General features: G+C 48.7%; 1 protein-coding gene across 1 annotated transcript in view; it reads right to left on the bottom strand.

The window, feature by feature from the left end:
• The window catches only part of ADRA1D (adrenoceptor alpha 1D), a 31,484-nt gene extending 12,318 nt beyond the window's left edge, over positions 1-19,166 (bottom strand). The window contains exon 1 of the mRNA XM_043884097.1: positions 17,811-19,166. Coding sequence (XP_043740032.1) covers positions 17,811-18,918 — 1,108 coding nt within the window. The 5' untranslated portion in view covers positions 18,919-19,166. The remainder of the gene's footprint in view (positions 1-17,810) is intronic.
• Between the last annotated feature and the right edge of the window lie 2,223 nt (positions 19,167-21,389).

Here is a 21,389-nt window from a genome sequence, read left to right as displayed (position 1 = left end):
CAGGGTGTAAGACTTAGCAGGTTTGTACTAAATACTGGAGTCTATTCACTTCCCCTTCCCCTATTTCTGTGGCTTTTTGAGAGAGGAGACCTCAGTCCTGAAGGGACTTCGTTCTCAGCTCTGGATAGTGGCCAGAAACAGAAGCTGAGATTTGGTGGGTTTGGGGGAGGCTTGGGCATCAGTCAGAATGTGTTTAGGAGATAATGTCCCTTGGGAGAAGTATTGGGCAGTTGTCCCTGGAATCCAGGGGCCACCAGGGTTGACCTCAGCCTCCAGAAAGACAGCCTTCTGAACAGCATCCTTCAATGGCTGCAAAGTAAGACCGAGTGCTGAAAATAACTTTCTGACTCAGGCTAGAATTCTTTTATATTTAGCCCAGGATGACAAATCAGGGGACTATGCTTTCAGCAGTAAGCCAAAAACCAGCCAAGGGGCTTTGTTATCAATGTGGTTTTGATTTGAATTTTGTGGGGAACATGGCATATCTGTAGTGTGGCCTGGGCCTTGTTTTTAAGAATTAAAATTCTAATTTGTGCTCAACCAACCTATGTGGAAGCTTGCTGCCAGCTCAGAATTCCTTACACACAAAGGAGCTGGGATTCGAACTCAGCCTTTCAGCCCCACATTTTTCCTACCACGTCTTGCTGAGGTTTCTGTCTTACTTTGGTCCTCCCAGAAACAGACCTGAGACAAGGATTCAAATACAACTTGTTTATTTGGAAGGTAAATGAAACACCAGTAGTGAAGTGTGATAAAAAGAGGGAAGAGAAGGAAGCCAATGAAAGGAGAGTTAACAAGTTAGTCACTGCTATGGGCCACTGTGGTGCAATCTCTCTGGGAGCTCTGGGGGACTGTAGTTGTCGCACCAGTGGGGTGAGGGAGGTGAGGTATCTATACTCCCATTCCCATCAGTCAGTGTTTGGGCTGCTCCCTCAGGGTGTTAATTTTCCATAGTCCTGTCTTCTGTGTGGGTGGACAATGAGGATTTTGCTGGTCAGAGAAAGTCGAGGGCAAAGAGATGGAGGCAGCTGCTGGGGTGGAAAGTGACCCATTTACAGGAGGGCAGAGTGGGGCACTGATGGCAGCCTCCACAATTTTGTTTCATTGGCTGTCTGCCCTCTGTGCACAGACATCTTCCATGTAAAATACGGACATCTATGTCTTGGGCTCCAGCTTCCACAGGCAGGAGCTCTCGAGAGATTTCACTCTGTTCCCTTCACATATGACAGTACTGAGCTTCACACCTACCTCTGCATAGAGTGCTGCCGTCCACCCCCTATGCCTTCTTGCACCCTGCCTTACTCTTTGCTGCCTGCCTGCCCCAACCTTCTCTCATCTGCCCACAGCCTCTTTGAAGGTTTTCTGGGTCAGGGGACAGGGGGGCGTGTGGACACTTCCTTCCCTTTTGCCATGGACAAGGTAGGTAACTGAGACTCCCAAGGGTGCTCACTTGCATTATCCTTACAGGGCTGCCCGGGTGTGGGGTCATTAGTTGACCAGCCCCTTCTCAGCCACTCCCAACTTTCTCCTCCTCCAGCCACTCTAAGTTATGACTTCTTAGGCTGACCATTTATTTTGCCTCTCTTGCCTTCTCATTCATCTCCAGCTGCCCAGCACAAGCCTTTGCCAGTCTTGGAAGCCCAGTGACAGGAAAGCCTCAGTGGGTTCTAGAACCACAGGGGTTCTAAGACAAGGCCTCTGTCTCTCAGTACCTGGCAGCCCCCTTCTCTGCCCTGAGCTGATTCCCTCTCCTACTCCCCACACTATCCATGGCCTTTCTTGCAGGCATATAACCCAGCTGTGCTAACTCATCTTGGCAGTTGTCACTGGAAACAGGTGCTTATGGGACTCCCTCCCTCAGCATCCTGCCATCCAGGCACCTAGCACAACTCCCTTGTTCTTTCTCTTGTGATTCCTATTTCTCTTCCACCTTCCTGTGCATCAGCTAAGTAGCCACCCTGAATGCTTGCTGCCCTCTGGCCACAGTGGACTCCCTATTTTTTTTTCCATTTATTTTTATTAGTTGGAGGCTAATTACTTTACAATATTGTAGTGGTTTTTGCCACACATTGACATGGATCAGCCATGGATTTACATGTATTCCCCATCCCAATCCCCTTAACTCTGCACTTTTGCACAATCATCCTGGAATGCACTTCCTCTTTCCTCCACCTGGTAGTGCTGGCTCCAGTGGCATCTCCTCCTGGAAGCCTTCCTCCTACCACCCCCTCCCAACCCAGCAGAGTTAGTTGTATTCCCTCGTCCCCTAGCATATCTATTCACTTCTAAGTGCCAAGAACACTATAGGTAACTACTGGTTTCCCATCTATTTGATTCTTAAATGGTGAGCTCCCAACACCATGCTTGGCACATCACAGGTACTCCACACATTCTGACTCCTCTCTTTCTATCACCCTGTGAATCCCATCCATCACCAATTCCTGTTGGTCCTGAATCCCCCACTGTACACCATCCCCTGTTATCACCCTGGTACTATCATCATATACTTACAATTCCCTCCAAGTGGGCTCCCTGCTCCTGGCCCCGTGTCCCCCATAGTACCTGTTCTTCACACAGCAGCTGGGAAGATACCTTTTAAGACATAAGGCTGAGGATTTCATTTCTTCACTTCAACTTATATTCCACTGCTGACTGCAGCTTTCTATCCTCTCTCTCCCACTTTGTTATCTGTACTTTGACCTGCCAGCCCCTTGGATTTCTCCTAATATCTGTGCTTAACTGAGACTTCTGTTCTCATGCACCCCAGCTGTTCTTTCCTCAGGCCTTCCACGCCCATGTCCTTCTGGATTGGGTTGTATTTATTCAGTCAGATCCTAACTCTGGAGAGATCCACCCACTCTCTGAACATGCTTAGGGTCTTCGACCTCAGCTCTGCGTCCTGGCTTCCAGCAATCTTGCTGCCCATCCTCAACCCAGTCTCCTATGATTCCTCCACCTTTGAGCTTTTACCCCTCTCTACAGGCCAAGCAGTCTTCTGCTGCTTCACCTTCTCCAGAGCAGCTGATCTTACTTCCTGTTTTGCAGAGAAAACAAGACAAAGAAATACATGTGTATGTATGGCTGAGTCCCTTCACTGTTCATCTGAAACTATGACAACATTGTTAATTGTATATCTCCCAATACAAAATAAAAAGTTTAAACTTTGAAAATAACAAGAGAACAAGGCAAAGAAGTTGGACACTCACTCAAACCGTCTTCGCCTCTCTTCCTTATTGTTAAGAAAGGAGTCTCTCCAAGTGCTCCGGCCTGGTGCACTGGGAAGACCCAGAGGAATCGGGTGGAGAGGGAGGTGGGAGGGGGGATCGGGATGGGGAATAAGTGTAAATCTATGGCTGATTCATATCAATGTATGACAAAACCCACTGAAATGTTGTGAAGTAATTAGCCTCCAACTAATAAAAAAATTAAAAAAAAAAAAAAAAAAAAAGAAAGGAGTCTCTCTTCCCACTCAAGGTTCACATCTTTACTTGCATTGTGGAGCTCTTGACCCATCAATCACTTGTGAGCTTGCCTCTATCACAGCTGCACCCTCTTTGCTGATTCTCTGGCTGTTACTTAATTCTCTCCACCCTTTCTATCCACACAGGCCATCTCCTCTCCCCCACCTGCTTTCCACTCCACTGCTTTGCCCTACTGACCCACTCCACCCTGGACCACTACCTGCAGATATTGCTCTCATCCATCCTGGACACTTCTCATCTCACCGAGGGCTTCTAGGGCACTGTTCTCTTGGATTTTCTATTCCATGTCAATTGCCTTTGCCCCGCTTTTTTTTCATGTCCCCACTGCTTTGTGTAGGAGTGCCCTTGCAAGAAGAGTCTCGTAATCTTTTCTTTTTGCATTTTCATTGCAGTTTCAACCAGGCTCACTGACTTTTGGCCAACTCCTACAGTTCTATCTTCAGCTCAGTTTATTTTCCCAAATTCTAGACTCATGGGTCCAATTACCTCCCAGACATCTCTGTTGGATGCCTACTGGCATCTCACACTTATCTGGCCCTCATGAAGCTTACATTTCATAGGGCAAGACCAGCAATACATACGATAAACAAGGAAAATACAAGCATATCAGATAATAAGACATGTTACTAAGAAAAAACAAAGCAGTGAAGATAGCTAGTGTGTGTTTATGTGTGTGTGTGTGCATGTGGCTGGGGGTGGCAGTATAAATTTTGGATAAAGTGGCCAGAGAAGGCCTACTAAGGATGTGACATTTGAGTAAGAGATGAATAAGCCATGTAGACATCTCAGGGAAAGCATTCCAGACAGAGGAGACAGCAAGTGCAAAGGCACTGAGGTGGCCCTGGCATGCGTGCAAAACAGTGACAAGGCTAGTGTGGATAATGGAGTGACTGAGGGCAGAACGGAAGGAGATGAGGTTGAAACTCAACCACTACGTTCCACCCTGTGCCCTCCTACCCTGTCTGAGACACCATCATCTCACTCCTTGAATAATTCAGCAGCCTCCCCATTGTCTCTTGTTTGTACTGTTGCAGCCTGAAATCTATCCTCAACCTGGCAGCTGGAACAATCCTTTATAAACAGATATGCCACTCCTTAGGCTCAAAACCCTCTAAGGGCTTCCATTCTTCCTCACATAAAAATCTATGACTACCTAGCTCAACATGTGGTCCCCCAACCCCCCTGACATCCTTCCCTACTCCCTCTTTCAGCCTCACTGCCCTCCTTTTGCTTCTTGGAAGACACACTCCCACCTTAGGCCTTTGAATTTGCTGTCCCCCAGAATCTTTGCCCCCAGAAATTCACATGGCTCCTGCCTTCATCTTTGCAGCGAGGTCTGTCTAACCTCCCATTTAAAATTGGAGTGTGCCTGGAAACAACCCAAGGGTCCATCAACAGATGACTGGTTTAAGAAAATATGGTATGTATAAAAAATGGAATATTACACAGCCATAAAAAGAATGAAACACTGCCACTTGCAGCAACATGGATGGACCTAGAGATTATCATATTAAGTGAAGTTTCAGGAAGAGAAAGACAAATATCATATGATATGACTTACATGTGGAATCTAAAAAATGATATGAATGAATCTATGTATAAAACAGAAACAGATTCACAGACATAGAAAAGCAAACTTATAGTTACCAAAGGGGAGAAGGAGAGAGGGACAAATTAGGAGTGTGAGATTAACAGACACAAACTACTACACATAAAATAGATAAGCAATTTACTGTATAGCACAGTGGACTATATTCAGTATATCGTAATAATCTAGAAAGGAAAATTATCTGACAAAAATCTCTGCTGTACACCTAAAAATAACATGATATTATAAATCAACTTTAATAAAAAATGGCAGTGTCCCCCACCCCATACTCATTTCCCTCAACTATATCTGTGACCCTTATCACCTTCTCTTGTACTATTTGAGTTATTCTTCATTGTGTCTATCATCTTTCTCCCTGCAGTAGGAGTCTGGGGGGCAGGACTAGTGTCTGTTTTGAATGGCAATGCATTCCCATTGCCCAGAAGACCTCATGAGTATGCTGAACACACCATAGGTGCTCAACACTTTCTGAGTTTACTGAATGATTCTCTCTTTTCTACCTTTTATGTCACCATGTCTGGGTCATTCATTTTTCTCTCTAGTGGGGTCCCTCCCTTTACCTCATTCCTGAAGCCTTTGCTTACTCTGGCATCTCATTGTATTTACTTGGCTGTGACAGTATTTACTTGGCTTGTCTTCTCTACTCTGCACATGGCTACTGGAGACTTATTGTAAAAAAGAAAAGTGTTTCTCTCCTCTCCCTTCTGAAAACCGTTAGCGGCTTCCTATGGCTTTGAGGAATAAACCCAAAATTTCTTGTGTCTCATTCAAGTATTTTTAGACTCCCATGCTGAATTCATCTTACCTCCTTCCCAAATTGGCCGCACAAAGCCACAAGCATGTCTTCCCACAGGGACTGGACTCCTGCATTTCTGCATGACCCAGACTTCTCCCAAGGTGCTTTCTGCTTCCTCCCACCCATCCCTCCAGCCCAGGTCAGTTGTCCTCCCTGAACAAACCTGAGTTAGGTGCCCCTTTATGCATGCCTGCATTTTAACAAATAAAATTAGTTACTGTTCTATCTATTCTCCCAGACTCTAGGTTTCTTGATGGCAGCTGTAGGATTCTTTTCATCCCAGCCTCTAACACAAGTGCCTAATCCAGAGCAGGGGTTGTAAAGTGAGTGAGTAAGTGCCGTGTGGGTAGGTGCAGGTAGCGTCTAAAGTGACAAAGAAGGAAATGGGAGCTCATGCTTGCTTTCTGAGTGTTTAGTACCTACCAGGCTGCATGCTGGGCCCTGTATGCAGCACTTCTCACTTAATTCTCATGGCATTAGGATCCTACTTTGTAGAGATTCTAATTACCTCCAGAGGACAAGTGGAAGGGTCAGGATTTGAACCTGAATCAATCTAGCCCTAAAGTGCTTGGTCTTCTCATGACATCATGTAAAGATAGGAAAAAAACTTCCCCTGGTCCTCCAGGGGTCCTGGAGGTCAGGATCCACAAAGGATCACTTAATACCTTCCAGCAGCTACTCCACAAACAGCAAGCCCATCCCTACCTCTGGTCTTCGTACAACTGGCCTGGCCTGGAGAATGGCCTTCCTCTTTTCTCCACAGTGGGTCCCTCCAGTTCTTCAGACTCAGGCACAGAACTGCCTCTCCAGGAGCATTTCTGTGATTAATTCCACTCCTAGGATCTGCCAAGGTGACCATGGTTTCTGGAGTGTATGTGCCTTGAGCACCTTGATTCTGCCTCCACATAAGTGGCATGTGTTGGCCTTCCCTATGACCTTTGGGGTGGCCTGTGGGGCCTACCACATCAAGTTCAGCTCCTGTGCACCCAGAACCATCCAGAACATTCAGAAAGTCTGGGCTGTTGCCTGCTTGCTGCATCTCAGGAGGGAGTGTCAAACGGACCCCAGCCTCCTGGGAGGAGCCCCAGAAAGCCACTTGGCCATCTGTCCTTCAAGTCTCTGCTCAAGTCACCTTAAAGGTTTGAAGTTGATGTTGTTAGTGCCCCACCCAGGTGCCCCCAGCTGCTGTGACTGTTGGCTGCTAATGGCTTATAATTGCCCCTTCTTTGGAGAATTACTCTTGACCAATGTGAGCTGCTTCAACTGGGAGATGATACTTTCCCACCAAGGTGGTGGTCCACAGCCAGTGACAGACTGAGTGGGAAGGAAAAGGCCAGCCTTCGTGTCTCCAGGTGGTGCAATTCTGTTGTCATTCTCGCTCCAGGGCTCCTGGTGGGGTCAGGCTGAGGCCAGACTCTGAGACCACATCCTGGGGTTAGGTCTTTTCTGACTTATCCTGCTTCCCTCCCTTCCTCCCAGATACCACAGGAGCGCTTCCCTCAGTCCATCACTTGCGTAAGAACCCCTGCCTCAGGCTCTGAGTACAGGGACATGACCCAAGACACTCTTTGCATGGATATGTCTTCAAAGTTCTCTTGATTGGTCCCAAATCTATAATCCAGGGATTAGCTCTTGGTCACTGTTTCAACTCTTCTGCCCACTGCTGGGAAAGGCAGGGCGTAGATGTGCATGTTCATGTTCATTTCTCTCCACTCAACAGGCAGGCTGGAGCATGGGAGTGGACACATTGGCCTATGAGGAGAGGTGGTCAGGATGTAGTAGGAAATGACTGCAACCACAGCCCTTGCTGTTTCTCTCTGCTCCTTGACCTTGTTTTCGCATGTGTCCATCAAGCTTGCTCCCACCTGCCTTCCTCTATTCTCTGCATTGGGGTGCCTCTATCAGGAATCTAACCTAATGTCCAGGATGCTGAACATCCACTGATCAGAAGAGGCAGGGCCTTGTCTATGAGGGCAGGTTACCCCACTCTCTGGCACACTTGGTTGGGCCAGCCTGGCCTGCACATTACTGGGGAAACTAGGACAGCCTGTGAGCTTTGTGGGAAAGTCTGCAGCCTTATCACAGGTCAATCCCCTCTCTTAAGTAAGAGAAACGTCCAGGCCCAGGAGATGCTAGAGCTGGCCAATCTGGCCAAGCCTTGCTGAGGAGTGACAGTGCTGAAGGCAAGAGGGGAATGTGTGATTAACAGCATTCTTCTGGCATCACCAGAAGTGAACTTGTTCTTGGAAGAATGTCAGAATTCTCTGCCACCAGACTTGTTCATAGCTTGCGGTCAGCAACGAACTATCAGGCTACACCCCAGGCTTTCCCCTTTCCCACTCCCTCCCCAGCGAGTGACTTTTCTATCCCAGGCAGCCATTTTCTCTAGCCAGAATGAAATATAAGGGTTAAAATATCACATTCTCTCAGATATTCAGGTCTCTCCTGCTTCCCAGGAGGGACTTGCCAGGTGGTGCAGTGGTAAAGAATCCACCTAACAATGCAGGAGACGCAAGTAGTGTGGGTTCAATCCCTGGCTCAGAAATATCCCCTGGAGTAGGAAATAGCATCCCACTCCAGTATTCTTGCCTGGAAAACTCTGTGGACAGAGGAACCTGGCAGGCTACAGTACATGGGGTCACAAAGAACAAGATACGACTGAGTACACACATGCATGCGTGCGCACACACACACAGACACACACACACTGCCTAGGAGAAAAGGAATTCCCAGTCCTAGACTCCCTTTCATTCTTCCAGTTCTTTCAGCTGCTCACTCAATGCTTCTACTCTTCAGAATTCAATTTCACCTTCCCCAAGAGAGGCTGGAAGCAGTGACCTCTTTGCTATATTTTAAAGGGTCAGCCTCTCTCATAAGGCACACTTGAGCTGAGACCTGAAGACTCTCTGAGGGAGTGAGTCATGCATCTTTCTGAGGAAAGAAAATTCCAGACAGAGGAAAGGGGATGTGCAAAGGCCCCGAGGCAGCAAGGCACCTGACAAGTTGGAGGACAACCAAGAAGTTAGGACTGCTGGAACAGAGAAGGGGAGACAGAGATGGTAAGAGATAAGGCCATTTTGAAGCAGAAACAACCATGGAAGGCTGTCAGAAAGAGGTAACCTTAATAGGGTCCAGATCTCAGATGGATAATGAAGACAGGGAGTTGAGGGTACTGTGGGGCTAGCTGTGTCAAGCTAAATCTCTTGAATTCCCTGTGTTGACAATTTTCCATGCTGACAGGTAACTGGCGGGTATCTGGTTTGAGATAGGAAAAGAATAGATCAGAAGTCCTTCTGTGTCCCGTGTCTTTCTCAGGATCCTTGAACTCTGTGGGGCTGGCCTAACCTTGGATATCCTTCTGCAGCTGTAGGGATTGACAGGGAGGGCCAGTTCTTGGATCCACAGAGGATGCCTGGTAGTGCCCAAGGCAGGGAGATGAGTCATAGACCTATTCAGTGTCCTACACTGGGCCCCATCCATTTCCCTTCAGTTCTTCTCCCTTCCCTTCTCACTTCTCCAACATCTCTCTCTCCCCTCCCATTTCACTCTTGTTACTTTTTAACTTATTTCCTGATCTGTGGCCTTGGAGGAGTCACACTCCAAGCTCCATATGCCCAAGGCCGAAGTCCCTGCCAAATGGCCCTGTGCTAAGCTGAACATGATCCTATTCTGAGCATGAACCTTTCAGTTCTTGGGTCATACTGACGAATGGTTCCTAGGTCGGAGCAGATCAGTGCTTGTGCCAGAGGAGAGAAGGTTTCCAGACAGTGGTCATTTTGTCCAGGAGTCCCAGCACTGAGTAGATGGTGCATTGCCCATTAGGTCCCAATGCTGGCTTTCAGGGGCTCAGGCCAATGTTCTGCTGGGTCATCATCTGCAAAGGAGGGCAGGGAAATCCTCTAGTATTCAAGAAGACCTTTTTGTGGGCATATAGCCCAGGATGGAGCAGGGTTCAAGTGGGGTCAGAAGTAGGCTCAGGAACTCAGAGGTTTTCTCACAATGAGTAGGCTCAAGGGCTCTGGGGGTTTGGGAGGATCAAGACAGACAGGAAGTGGTCATGTCCTGTGGTGATGCTCACGGCCCTCATGGCCAGGATCTGGGGCAGAAGGGAGCCTGGAACTGAACCTGAGGGGGGTAAGTAGGCACTGAAGCATTTGGTGAGAGTCAAAGCTTAAAACATGGCAGATCCCAACTGATCCTTAACCCTAGCTTCAGCCTGGCCTCTGTTCTCTGACCTACGGAGGAAGTAACAAGGACTCTAAGGGCCAGAGTACTTGGGTTCTAAACTCAGCTCTGATATTTAGGATTAAGATTAATATCGGAATTTTTTTTTTTAAAGAAGTAAGTAGCATGGGATATTCAAGAAGGTGAAAATTTCAAGAAGGTGAAAAGGAGAAAACATTACAGTGAGAAAGTGGGAGTGAGTGAGGGTGAAGGGGCCACAAGGTTGAGGGTGAATCATTTTTAAGAAGTTGTGGATACATATACATGCTGTATGAGCAGGCAGAGGAGAGGTGGAAGTTAAGGAGGGATGAGAAATAACTTACAGAGGGAAATCCCTTGGGAAGGAAAGAGGGTTGAGAGAGATTCAGAGCTGACAGGGACCTGCAGGACTTTAAGGACATCCTGAGGACTGCCCTGAGGAGGAGACCTACCAACGGAAAGTGGGATTTTTCTTTTCTTTTTTTTTTTTAACGTGTTCTTTTAACGTGTTCTTCCAGTATTAGACACTGGTTTGTTGTGGTTCATAAGAGCTGATTGATAAATTTTCAGGAACTTTGCAAGCTGGCTGTCTCTTTGGTAGTTTGAAATTGACCATGGTGGGAATATTTCCATCATGGAAATGGACAGATGTTACAAATTAGCCCACACTTCAAAGCCAATCTTAAACACTTGCCAGCACACCTCTGTGTATCACATGGAGGAATGACTTGATTCAGGGTCTGGGGCTCACAGAAGTAGGTGGAGGCAAGGGAGTTAAAGATGGCAAGAGAGGGTGAAGTGATGGATTATGGTGCCAGTTGGAAACGGAGGCCTAACTGACAAGAAGACAAGGGGAAAGGCAGGGAGGTGAAGGCTTGGTCAAGGCTGGAGTCAGTAAGCAGAATGAGCAGGTGGACTCAAGTGGCAGAGATTTACTGAGGATTTAGGGGCTCATAGATCAAGGTGGCACATAGGCCAGGGCATGACCCTGGGAGAAAGAGTGGAGGGAGAGTCACAGGGTGTCAACATGGGTCAGCTTCAGTACAGTGGAGTCACAAAGATAACCAGGGTGGAGATGAGCATGGGGGAGAAAGTACATGACCCCCGTATCCTAGTTTTAAAGAATGAGGTGGAGTGATTAACAGCTCATCAGATGTTTGGGACAAACATATCAACAGGAGTTGGGCAGAGTACAGGACCCTAAGTGGAGGAAGGGTATGTATTCACCCAAGAACAGGAGTCTACCCTCCATCAGTGGTATATTTTTCTTTTCCCAAAAAAAAAAAAAAAAAAAAAAATCTAGCTCTGTCCACTGAGTCAGTGGCCAACTTAATATCAATGAACATCTGAGAGCTCAGACTGTGGTCTTTAAATGATAATTTTTCACTAAAAGAGACCAGGCCTCTTTAGAGAAATGGGACAGGTCAAAAAAAGTATAAGCTGAGCCTGAAACATCTCATCAGACCAGAAAATTCAAGACTCTCTGGGTTATGCCATAGGTCTCATGAGTCAACCTGAAAGGGCACCTATTGGTTAGCCCTCAAACAGTGACATATATAATGTGTGACAGATTAAAAAGTCACTTTATCATGGTACTAAAATATCTGTTGGTCCCTTTTGGAAACATGGCTAGGAAATTGACTTTTTTTGATAATGGAGAGCATTGAGCAGCTCTCCTACTTTTCTTGTATAGACTCTATTTCAAGTGACCAAACATCTAGCGGTGAATTCTTTTTAGAATTTTAGTCTACAAATGCAGAAGGAACGACAGAATTTGGATATCACCACTTTAAACTCCAGTGATACAATGACTCCCGGCCATGGTCAATGGCTGCTAAAACTAGCAGGTAAAAGGTTGATGGGACATTTTATAATAAATGAATCAAGATGACTGCATCTGAACCCCTGGTCAATCTTAACATTATGAAAGAAGAATTTTTGTCCCAGACACTGAGTTTGAATCTGCTTAAGCCAATTTATATGATGTACCGGGAACAGTAGGACACATTAAATGGCACTATAGGGATGCAGGGCTCCCCCAGTGGCTCAGACAGTAAAGAATCTGCCTGCAATGCAAGAGACCTGAGTTTGATTCCTGGGTTGGGAAGATCCCCTGGAGAAGGGAATGGCTACCCACTCCAGTATTCTTGCCTGGAAAATTTCATGGACAAGGGAGCCATTGCAAAGGGTTGGACATGACTGAGCATCTGAGCACACAGGGATGTAAACTCCAAACTGTGGGCAACTCCTTTGGGATGAACTATCTGATTTCTTCACCAAATAAGCTAAAAGGGGAAAGGTGGGGAAAGGGTAATCTTATCAATTAAAGAAATGGTGGAGGTAAATCAACTGCATGTAATAGATGTACTTTTTTTTGAGACCCTAATTCAAACAAACTAAAAATTTATGAGGTAATGAGCTACATATGAACACAAAGACATTTGGTATCCATTAAACAAGTATTTTTATGTATTATAATGGACTGTAGTTTTTTTTTAAAGTTCTTCTAAAAATATTGAAGAATTTACAGATAAACTGATATGGTATCTTGGATTTTCTTCAAAATAATAAGCAATGGTGGAAAGCGGGTGGGGGTTGGAATGAACCAAGATCAGTTGGTTGGGTTGATACTTGTTGAAGCTGGGTCATAGGTACTAGGGCCATCACACTGTCTACTCATATATTTGAAACTATCCATGATTTTTTAAAATGGAAAATAAACCCCCTAGCTCATTACTTGTTCATAAAAATCACACAATAAATGTTAGCTGTTATATTTAAAAATTTGGGGGCCACATTAAATAGGGGGGTCACCCCCAATGCATTGCTAGTAAGAGGGGGGTCTACTTTATATAGAGGCTATGAAATAAGTGAAATAAGCCAGTCACAAAAGGACTGTATGATTCCACTTCTATGAAGTATCTAAAACAGTTAAAATTCAAAGAATCAAAGACAGGAATGGTGGGAGCCGAGGGCTGGAGGGAGGGGGAGAAGGGGAATTGCCAATCCATAGGCATAAAGTTTTAGTTAAGCAAGACGAAAGAATTCTATAGATCTGCTGCACAAACTTGCGCCTAGGGTTAACAATGTTCATGTTTAGAAATGTTGAAAGGGTAGCTCTCATGTTAAGTGTTCTTGCCACAGTAATAATGATAATAATAATAATAAAGATACAGGGCTATGCTTTGTCACCCAGATCCTTGGCATGGAAGGAAGTGAAGAGACCCTGGGTTCTGCCACTTCTTCCTTCTACACTCACTGAGTGAGGACCTGCTATGTGCCAGATGCCATAAGGGCACAGATAGAGATGTAATGTCAGTTTCTTCCTCAGGCTTTTGGGCCAGGGCACAGTAATGTCATTCCTGAACACTTGCCACAGTACACCCCCTGCCTCTCTCTGTGCGTCTGTGGACCTTGTATCACCTCAGGGAGCCTGTGGAGATGGGTCCCTCCGCACTTGGCCAAACTCTTGAGATGCAAACACTGATTCTACCCTCCATGCCTGGCTGCTAAAGTGTGCTTTCCAGCCTGGACACCAATTCCTCAGATAACTCACAGCCTCCTCCTGCCTCTTCCCACCTCTCTTCCTCTCACTTTCTCTCTCATTAAGGCATAAGATACTGACAGTCAAATTTATAAAGTGGGTACATTTTATGAATACAGACTGATGACTTTACATATATATTCACCAACGTAGTCACTGTTCAGATAAAGTCACAGACAGGGCAATGGAGGTGGGGGGAATGGCCCCGAGTCCCTCTCTGAGCCCCTCAGGACTTTAGCCCTGTGTCTCTGTCCCAGTCTTTCCTGCCCGGCCACTTAGGTCCCAGTGGCCCCACAGCTTAGCATACCTTGGCTGTATGTCTCTCTGCTGCAGCTCTAGCTTGACTAAAACATTTTAGGTGATAGATGGCCTCTCTGCCAACTTCCCCATGGAACCCTGGGCCCACTTCCTAAGGCTTTTGATACCCTCTGGGGCTGCTCCCTGGCCATGTCACTATTGTGCCTGAGGCTCCTGCTTCCACTTGGCTTTGTGTGTGGTGATGTGGGTAAAGAACACCCTGGGTCTGCTCGACAACTCCCAGGTTGTCGCCCTACTGGGTGCCTTCATTTCCTGGCCTGTGGCCCTTGCTGGCATACAGTACTCTTTTTCAATCCTCCCATCTTTGCTGCTCCTCACACCTTATAGCCAGTAAGGAGGGAGGTACCACTTCTCTTGGCTGCCCCCTTTTCTGCCTCCTCTGGTTCTTTCAAAGTTGGTGCTCCCTAAGGCTCCTTCCCCAGCCCCTCTCATCTCTTTGTTCCTCCATCCTCTTCCTTGGAGACTGTACCCTCACACCCCCCTTTTGCAAACACATCCATCCTTGGTCCCCTTATCTAAGTTCCCAGCACCTTCTTCCCCAAGCACATACTGCCACTTCATACCAAAATGTGGCAGATCCCTGGATTCCACATTCACCCCAAAAGCTGTTGCTCAGAATGTTCCCTGTTCCTCCAAAAGTGCCTCCCTTCTTCCAGGCCTGCCTCAGAGCTCTTGGAGGGGGAGGCTTGCCCTGTCCTTCCTGCACAGCCCTCAGATGACTCCTGCTTGTACTGCAGGCTCTGTCCTCCTGTTCTTTCTGTTGTCCTGCCCTCCGAGCCACATCATGGCAGATCAGAATATTCTGTATCCTTGCTTGGCCTCAGTCCTGCTTGCTCATTATTGCCAGATTCCACTCAGTTTGGCTCCATCAGTGGCCCTGGGCTGTGTTCCAAAACTTGGTGAGGTGCCCAGTGCAGACTAGCAGGAAGGGAGAGGCAAGGATAGCCCCTGGGTTGCCATTCCAGCTGTGAGGAGCAGCCGAGATGAGGGACTGAGGAAGAGCAGTGCATGCCAACAAGGGAAGAGGCCACGGAGATTTAGGGATGACTTCCTAGAGGAGGCAGACGTGATCTCAACCTCAAAAAATAGTAGCCTTTTGCAGTGTTGATTGTAACAGTGGAAAATTAGAAAAACTGAACACTCAGCAGGAGACTCTGTCAACACACCATGGAATACACTCAAACAGAATATTATATTGTTGCTAAAATAACCAGAATGGATAAATCTCAATGACAAAACATTGGGTAAAAAAGGCAAACTGAAGATGAATGTGCATAGCTGGTACAACTTATATAAGTCCGCAGGACACACAGGACGATACTGTTTATTATTATGGATTCAGGTGTTTGTGGTAAGAGTAAAAACATGTGTGTGGGAGTGATAAACACTAGATTTACCTCTGGGGAGAGAGGAAGGGACAGGAGGAGGGAACTTAGTTGTGGCTGTTCTATTTCTTTGAAAAGAGAGAGGAAGTGATCTGAGGCAAACGTGAAATGTTATCATCTGTTCAATATGGCTGATGACAGATACATGGGCACTTATATTATTTTCTCCTTATCTGTGCATTATTCTGTAACTAAAATTTTTAAAAGAAGTTAAAGGAACATAAAGGGAGGTGGCATTCTATATGCACCCTGATCATTCCTGACAGGGGGCCAGTATGAACGAAGGGGTAGGGAGGAGGCTGAGGGCACCTGGAACAGGTCACAGCTGTGGTTTGGTTGGTAGGAAAGAAACCTGGGCAGTAGGCTTGGGAGGATTCTAAATCCTGGATATGTGGGTTTCTAAGAGGGGGGCCACACCAACTTTCTCTTGCCTATTTGCCACCTCCTGCTCCATCCATCCCTCTCTCTTCCCTGACAGCAGCCTCTGGCAAGATGATTTTCAAGCTGGTGATTTAGTCATTCCTTATCTTGTATTTACTGAGCCTCTACTACAAAAGCAACAGCTCACTCTGTACTCACCATGTGTCTGTTAAATTCACACATAATATCTCACTCAAGTATCACCATAGTAGTACAAGTGGGTATTATTACCATCATTGCCATCCCTAGTTTATAGATGAGAAAACAGAGGCAGAGAGGTTCAGGGATTTGCTAGCAGTTACACAGCCCATAAGAAGAGCTGGGTTTTGAGACCAGGCTCTGGCACCAGAGCCTGTGGATCATTCTATTCTCCTCCATTGTTCCCCATATGCCAGGTACTGTACTGGGCACTGGTGATTACATAACTGACATAGTCTGTCCTCACAGAGCTTCTGGGTCAGTGGTGGCAGGGGGCAATCATACCCCAAGTCAAGTAACACAGAAATGTGATTACAGCTAAGGAGCTAATAAAAGAAAAGAAACTCGTGCCCAAGGGAGAATATACAGAGAAAGACACAGCAAAATTGAGAAAAAAGAAGAAAGGCCTTAATGAAGTAGGAACATTTATTCTGAGACCTAAAAGATGGGGAGATAGCCAGAAGGATTTGGAGAAAGCAAGCCAGACAAAAAAAAAAGAACAAGTGTAAGGTATGAGCTTGGCATGATCAAGGACCCAGAAGAGGGTCAGAAGGGCCTGAGTGCACAGTGAGCAAAGTTCAGGGCAACAAAGCCATGGGGTCAGGGGGGAGGTAACTCATCACTCAGATCCTTCCTTGCAGAAGAGGGACCATATGTCTGGGTTTACCCACCATAGTCCTGGTATGTGCCTGTGATCTCAGTGTAAATATACATTTTATAGCTCATTTTGGTCTGGACAGTAATAAAGTTGAAGGTCACTCTATCATAGGCTATGATGGACAGTTTGGATTTTGTTTCCAGGACAGTAGAAAAGCATTGAGGGATTTTAGTAGAGAATGACACTCTAATTTATAATGCATAACGATCACTCTAGCTGATGTGAGGAGAGGACCTGCAAGGGAGCAGGAGGGGGCTACTGTTCCTTTCCTGACTCAGCTGCAGAGCGCGGAAGGAGCAAGGCCTGAGAAAGGGGAGGTTCTGGCTTGGGCTGGCTGAAGTTCCAACCATGGGAGTAATGAATGTGTCCCCAGAGATGCTGTTCCCCTTCCCCTCCCTGTATTGGAAGCCCCAGGGCTTCCAGAAGGGGCCTCAAGGTATGGGAGGAAGTTCCTGAGAACAGCTGCCCACCTCCCAGGACAACAAGAGAGCCTGTGGAAGAAATAGCAAAGTTCTCTGAAAGTGCTGAAGGACTTGGTAAATTTGAGAAACTACAATGAACAATATTAACTTTCCATACGATAATATGTCCTTTACTTTTCCTTCTCATGCCTATTTCAGAAGTGAGAGCCCAGGGTATTCACAAATACCAGCTGGGGAAGGCCTCTCAGAGGGGGCCAGCTTCCCAACTGAGAGAAAGCAGGTGGCTTTGGGTGTCTGCTGATGTTCATTGTAGACTGGCCAGGGATTGCTGCCCATGAATGAATGCAGGCCAACCCACCCTGGGTGCCACTACTGGGTGTTGGCATTTAAAGCTGGGGGTGCAGAGAGGGGGATATATAAACAAGCAGATACACTGTTCCCCAGTTACTATGGGAAGTCACCTACACAGATTTCCATTGATCTTTTATATTTAGAACAGTAGGGAACTTAAAACAAGCCCAGGGCTTCTACTAGCAGTGAAGAAGGCGGTCAGAAAAGTGAGTTCATAACAAATCCTGCAAGCAGGAAGAGCCTGTTATTCTCCCACAAAGCAGCACAAGCACCTAAGAGACCAGGCAGGTTGCTAAGTAAACCTTCCACGTTCAGGTGGACAGTCACTCTCCACTTGGAGAGCCATCCAAGTCTGGGTGCCAGGAAGGGACGGCCACAGGCTCAGGGAGGGAGGTTAGAGGTTGGTGGGAGAGGGGTCACTCACCCAGCGGCAGGACGAAGAAAAAGGGGAACCAGCAGAGCACGAAGACGCCCACGACAATGGCCAGCGTCTTGGCCGCCTTCTTCTCGCGAGAGAACTTGAGCAGACGGACCGACAGGGAGCTGCGCAACGTGCGACCCTTGGTGCTGCGCATCCCCCAGTGGGTCTCAGCTGAGCCAGAGCTGGCCCCGCGACAGTGGATGCGCAGCACCACCTCGGAGGCCTTGCCGCGCTCGCGTTTGACGCCCGCCTCCAAGCTGCGCGTGGTGCTTCGCGCTACCACGTAGACGCGGCAGTACATGACCACGATGACTGCCATAGGCAGGTAGAAAGAGCACAATGAGGAGAAGACAGCATAGCCTGCCTCCTCAGTGATGCCGCAGAAGCTCTCATCAGGGGGCACCGGCTCCTTCCATCCCAGCAGTGGCCCCACGGACACGACGAGAGCTACGGCCCAGAGCAGCGCCAGGATGGCTGCTGCCTTGCGCTCAGTCATGATGGAGGGGTACTTCAGCGAATGGCGTACACCCACGTACCGGTCCACCGAGATGGTGCAGAGGCTGAGGATGGAGGCCGTGCAGCACAGCACGTCCACGGCGGCCCAGACGTCGCAGAAGGCCCGGCCAAAGGCCCAGAAGCCCAGAACCTCCATGGTGGCCGAGAACGGGAGCACTGTGGCGCTCAGCAGCAGGTCGGCCACAGCCAAGTTCACAATGAAATAGTTTGTGACCGTTTGCAGGTGGCGGTTGCAGGCCACCGCGAGGATGACCAGCACGTTGCCCGCCACGGCTGTAAGGATGAAGGCTGCCAGGAAGACGCCCACGCCCACTCCCTGAGCACTCACCACCAGCCCCTCGACGGCCGCTGTGCCATTCACCTCGCCGCCGGCGCCTGGGCTCCCCGGCTCTCCAGAGGAGCTCCGGTTGTCCTCGCTGCTGCCGGCGCCCACCACGCCGCCGCCGCCGCAGCCCGCGGCCGCAGGCACGCCGTCCACCGCCTGGCCCTCAGAGGCGGCAGAACCGCCCGCGCCTCCCCCTCTACCACCCCCACTGGCGCTGCTGTCCGAGCCGGGTCCCTCGAAACTGAAGCTCAGGAGATCGCGGAAAGTCATCTCAACGCGCAGCCGTCGGGGGCCCGGCCTGGGCACACGACGAGCGACTGGTAGAGCGTGGGGCACCGGGCAAAGCCTCGGGGCTCCGTCTCCAGCCCTACGCGCCGGTCTTGTCAGGGTCCTACTCCAGTTCCTGTGACGTGGAGCGCAGCTGCTCGCGAGCGGAGTGGGCTGGCCGAGTAGTGGAATCGAAGAACCGGGGCCGGCGACGCGCGCCGCTCCCGCAGCGTGCCCAGGCGAGCTGGCAAAGCCGCGGCCGGCCTGTGAGGGCGGCGACCGCTGTGGCGCTCGCTCCTGAGCGCCGAGGGCGGGACCGAGCCAGGGCAGCCCGAGGAAGGAGGAGGGGGTGGCCGGCTCCGAGGGGCCGGCGCCACACTTGCGGGATGAAGGGGATCTGTGCTCCGAGCCAGCTGGCGTTCCGGGGTCCCCAGGGGCGGCAGCGGTGGCTCACGCTCCGACCCCGCGGCAGCCACCCCTGCCGCGCCTCAGATGCCCTTGCCGGCCCTCTCTCTAAGCGATCGGCTCCCGGCCCTCTCCCGCGTCCCTCCCGAGCCTCCTCACCCTTTTCTCTCAGCTGCGTCTTCCTGCCGCCTTTCCCCCAGCGTCGCGGTCACTGCTGGTGCCCTTAGGGGCACTGAAAGTAGAAGGTGCAATTCCGGGGTCCCCGGTGGCCGTCAGAGAGCAGCAAGCGCCTGAGATCTGCAGACTACGGCTGGGCCTCGCCGGGCTGCGGCGGGTCACCTCCAGGGACAGCCTGGATCAATCTGCTGCACCTCCTTTCTTCTCTCAGGGTACTGGGCAAGGGGGGATCTCAGTCACCTCTGTCCAGTGTCTTGGTGTGGAGAGCCAGGGAGGAGGTCTGAAGCTTGGGGGGCCTGTGATGGGGAAGGAACAAGAGACTACTTATATGGTTACAGCCTTCAGACCCTGCCCAGGACACATCAGTCTGCATATACCAACTTCTGCACTGTTACTTTACTCCATATCCAATGACGAAATGAAACTTCCCATTTTTACACTAAATAAGTGGCTTCCTTCTAGAGAGGGAGAATTTAAGGGCTGGAGGGTGGGAAAGGTCTCTTGGCTGGATGGTTAAAGGAGGTGGGGCAGACAGTCTGGCTCCAAATCTAAGCTCCCCCAGTGTTAGCTGTTTGACCTCTTTATGTCTCAGTTTCCCATCTGTAAAATGAAGGTGAGTAGTGTCTACCTACTGGCCTGAAGGCTTAATGAATTAATATGTGTTAGGGCTCCAGATTTATGGGCTTCCCAGGTGGCAGCAGTGGTAAAGAACCTGCCTGCCAATGCAAGAGACATAAGATCCCTGGATTGGGAAGATACCCTGGAGAAGGAAATGGCAACCCACTCCAATGTTCTTGCCTGGAGAATCCCATGGACAGAGAAGCCTGGTGGGCTATAGTCTATGGGGTTGCAAAGAGTTGGACACGACTGACGCTACTTAGCATGCACGCACACACTCTAGAGCAGTGCTTGCTTCCTTAGCTGAGTGGCACTAGGCGGGGCAGGATTTGAACTGGAGAACAGAGGGCAGAGGGTATGTGGAGATGATATGAACCAGGACACAGGTGGAGGGGTGGGCTTGAGGAGACTCTTGTTGACAAGTAAGACTGGGTAGGGAGAAACAAAAAGAGACCATTCCTTTGGCCGACATAAAAATACTAACCAGGCTGCTGTCATGTGTCAAGCCCAACTGGACATTCTGGGTGGCAGGGAAGTAGGGAATTGTCAGGAGAATAATGTCACTGAGTAAGTGCAGGATGAGGAAGGCTTGAGCCATGCCAGGGAGATGAGGACCTGTTTGGAGAGGTATCTGGGAGGGGCCCGAGAACTCATGGTCTCAGTGCCCCCTGACTGTGATGGCTGAGAGTCTTAGATGAGAAGGTACTTTGGAGAAGAAGCAGAAAAATGGGAGAAATGAGGTGAATAACCCCCCTCCCCAGCCTAGGAAGCCAAAGCTGCTATAGTCTTGGGTTAGAAACAGCTTTTCCAAGGTCATTAGCTTCCCATTACATCTTTCATCTTTTACTTGGGTCTTTGGGAACTTACAGTGGAGAGTTGAAATGAAAGCAAGGTGCCTTATAAGGATTACTTGGCAGCTGACCCAAAGCACAACTGTGAGTTTGGGTTTCCTTTATGAAGGGGAGGGGCAGAGGACTCTGGAAAGAGAGGCCAGGAGCTTCTCACATGGAAATATTGGATGGCAGGCTCTGTGTCTGTAACTGGCTGCTATCTCACGGTGTAGGACAAGGGGTAACACTGGTGGAGTATATCTGATCTTGGTCAGTTTTCAAGGATGATTGGGAATAGGAGACATAGTTAAACCTAAGCTGGGCCTGGGGTGATAGGGGGCTACTTGACAGGTGTCACATAGAGATCTGTGCCTAATTCTGGTTTAGAGTAACAGCATAAGACTGGCTGGATGTATACTTGCCAGTAGGTTGAGGAGGAATTGT

Source organism: Cervus elaphus, chromosome 23 (genome assembly GCF_910594005.1).
Source record: "Cervus elaphus chromosome 23, mCerEla1.1, whole genome shotgun sequence".
Lineage (NCBI taxonomy): Eukaryota > Metazoa > Chordata > Mammalia > Artiodactyla > Cervidae > Cervus > Cervus elaphus.
The sequence above is the reverse complement of the archived record's forward strand: the minus strand, read 5'-3'. Positions and strand labels throughout refer to the sequence as shown.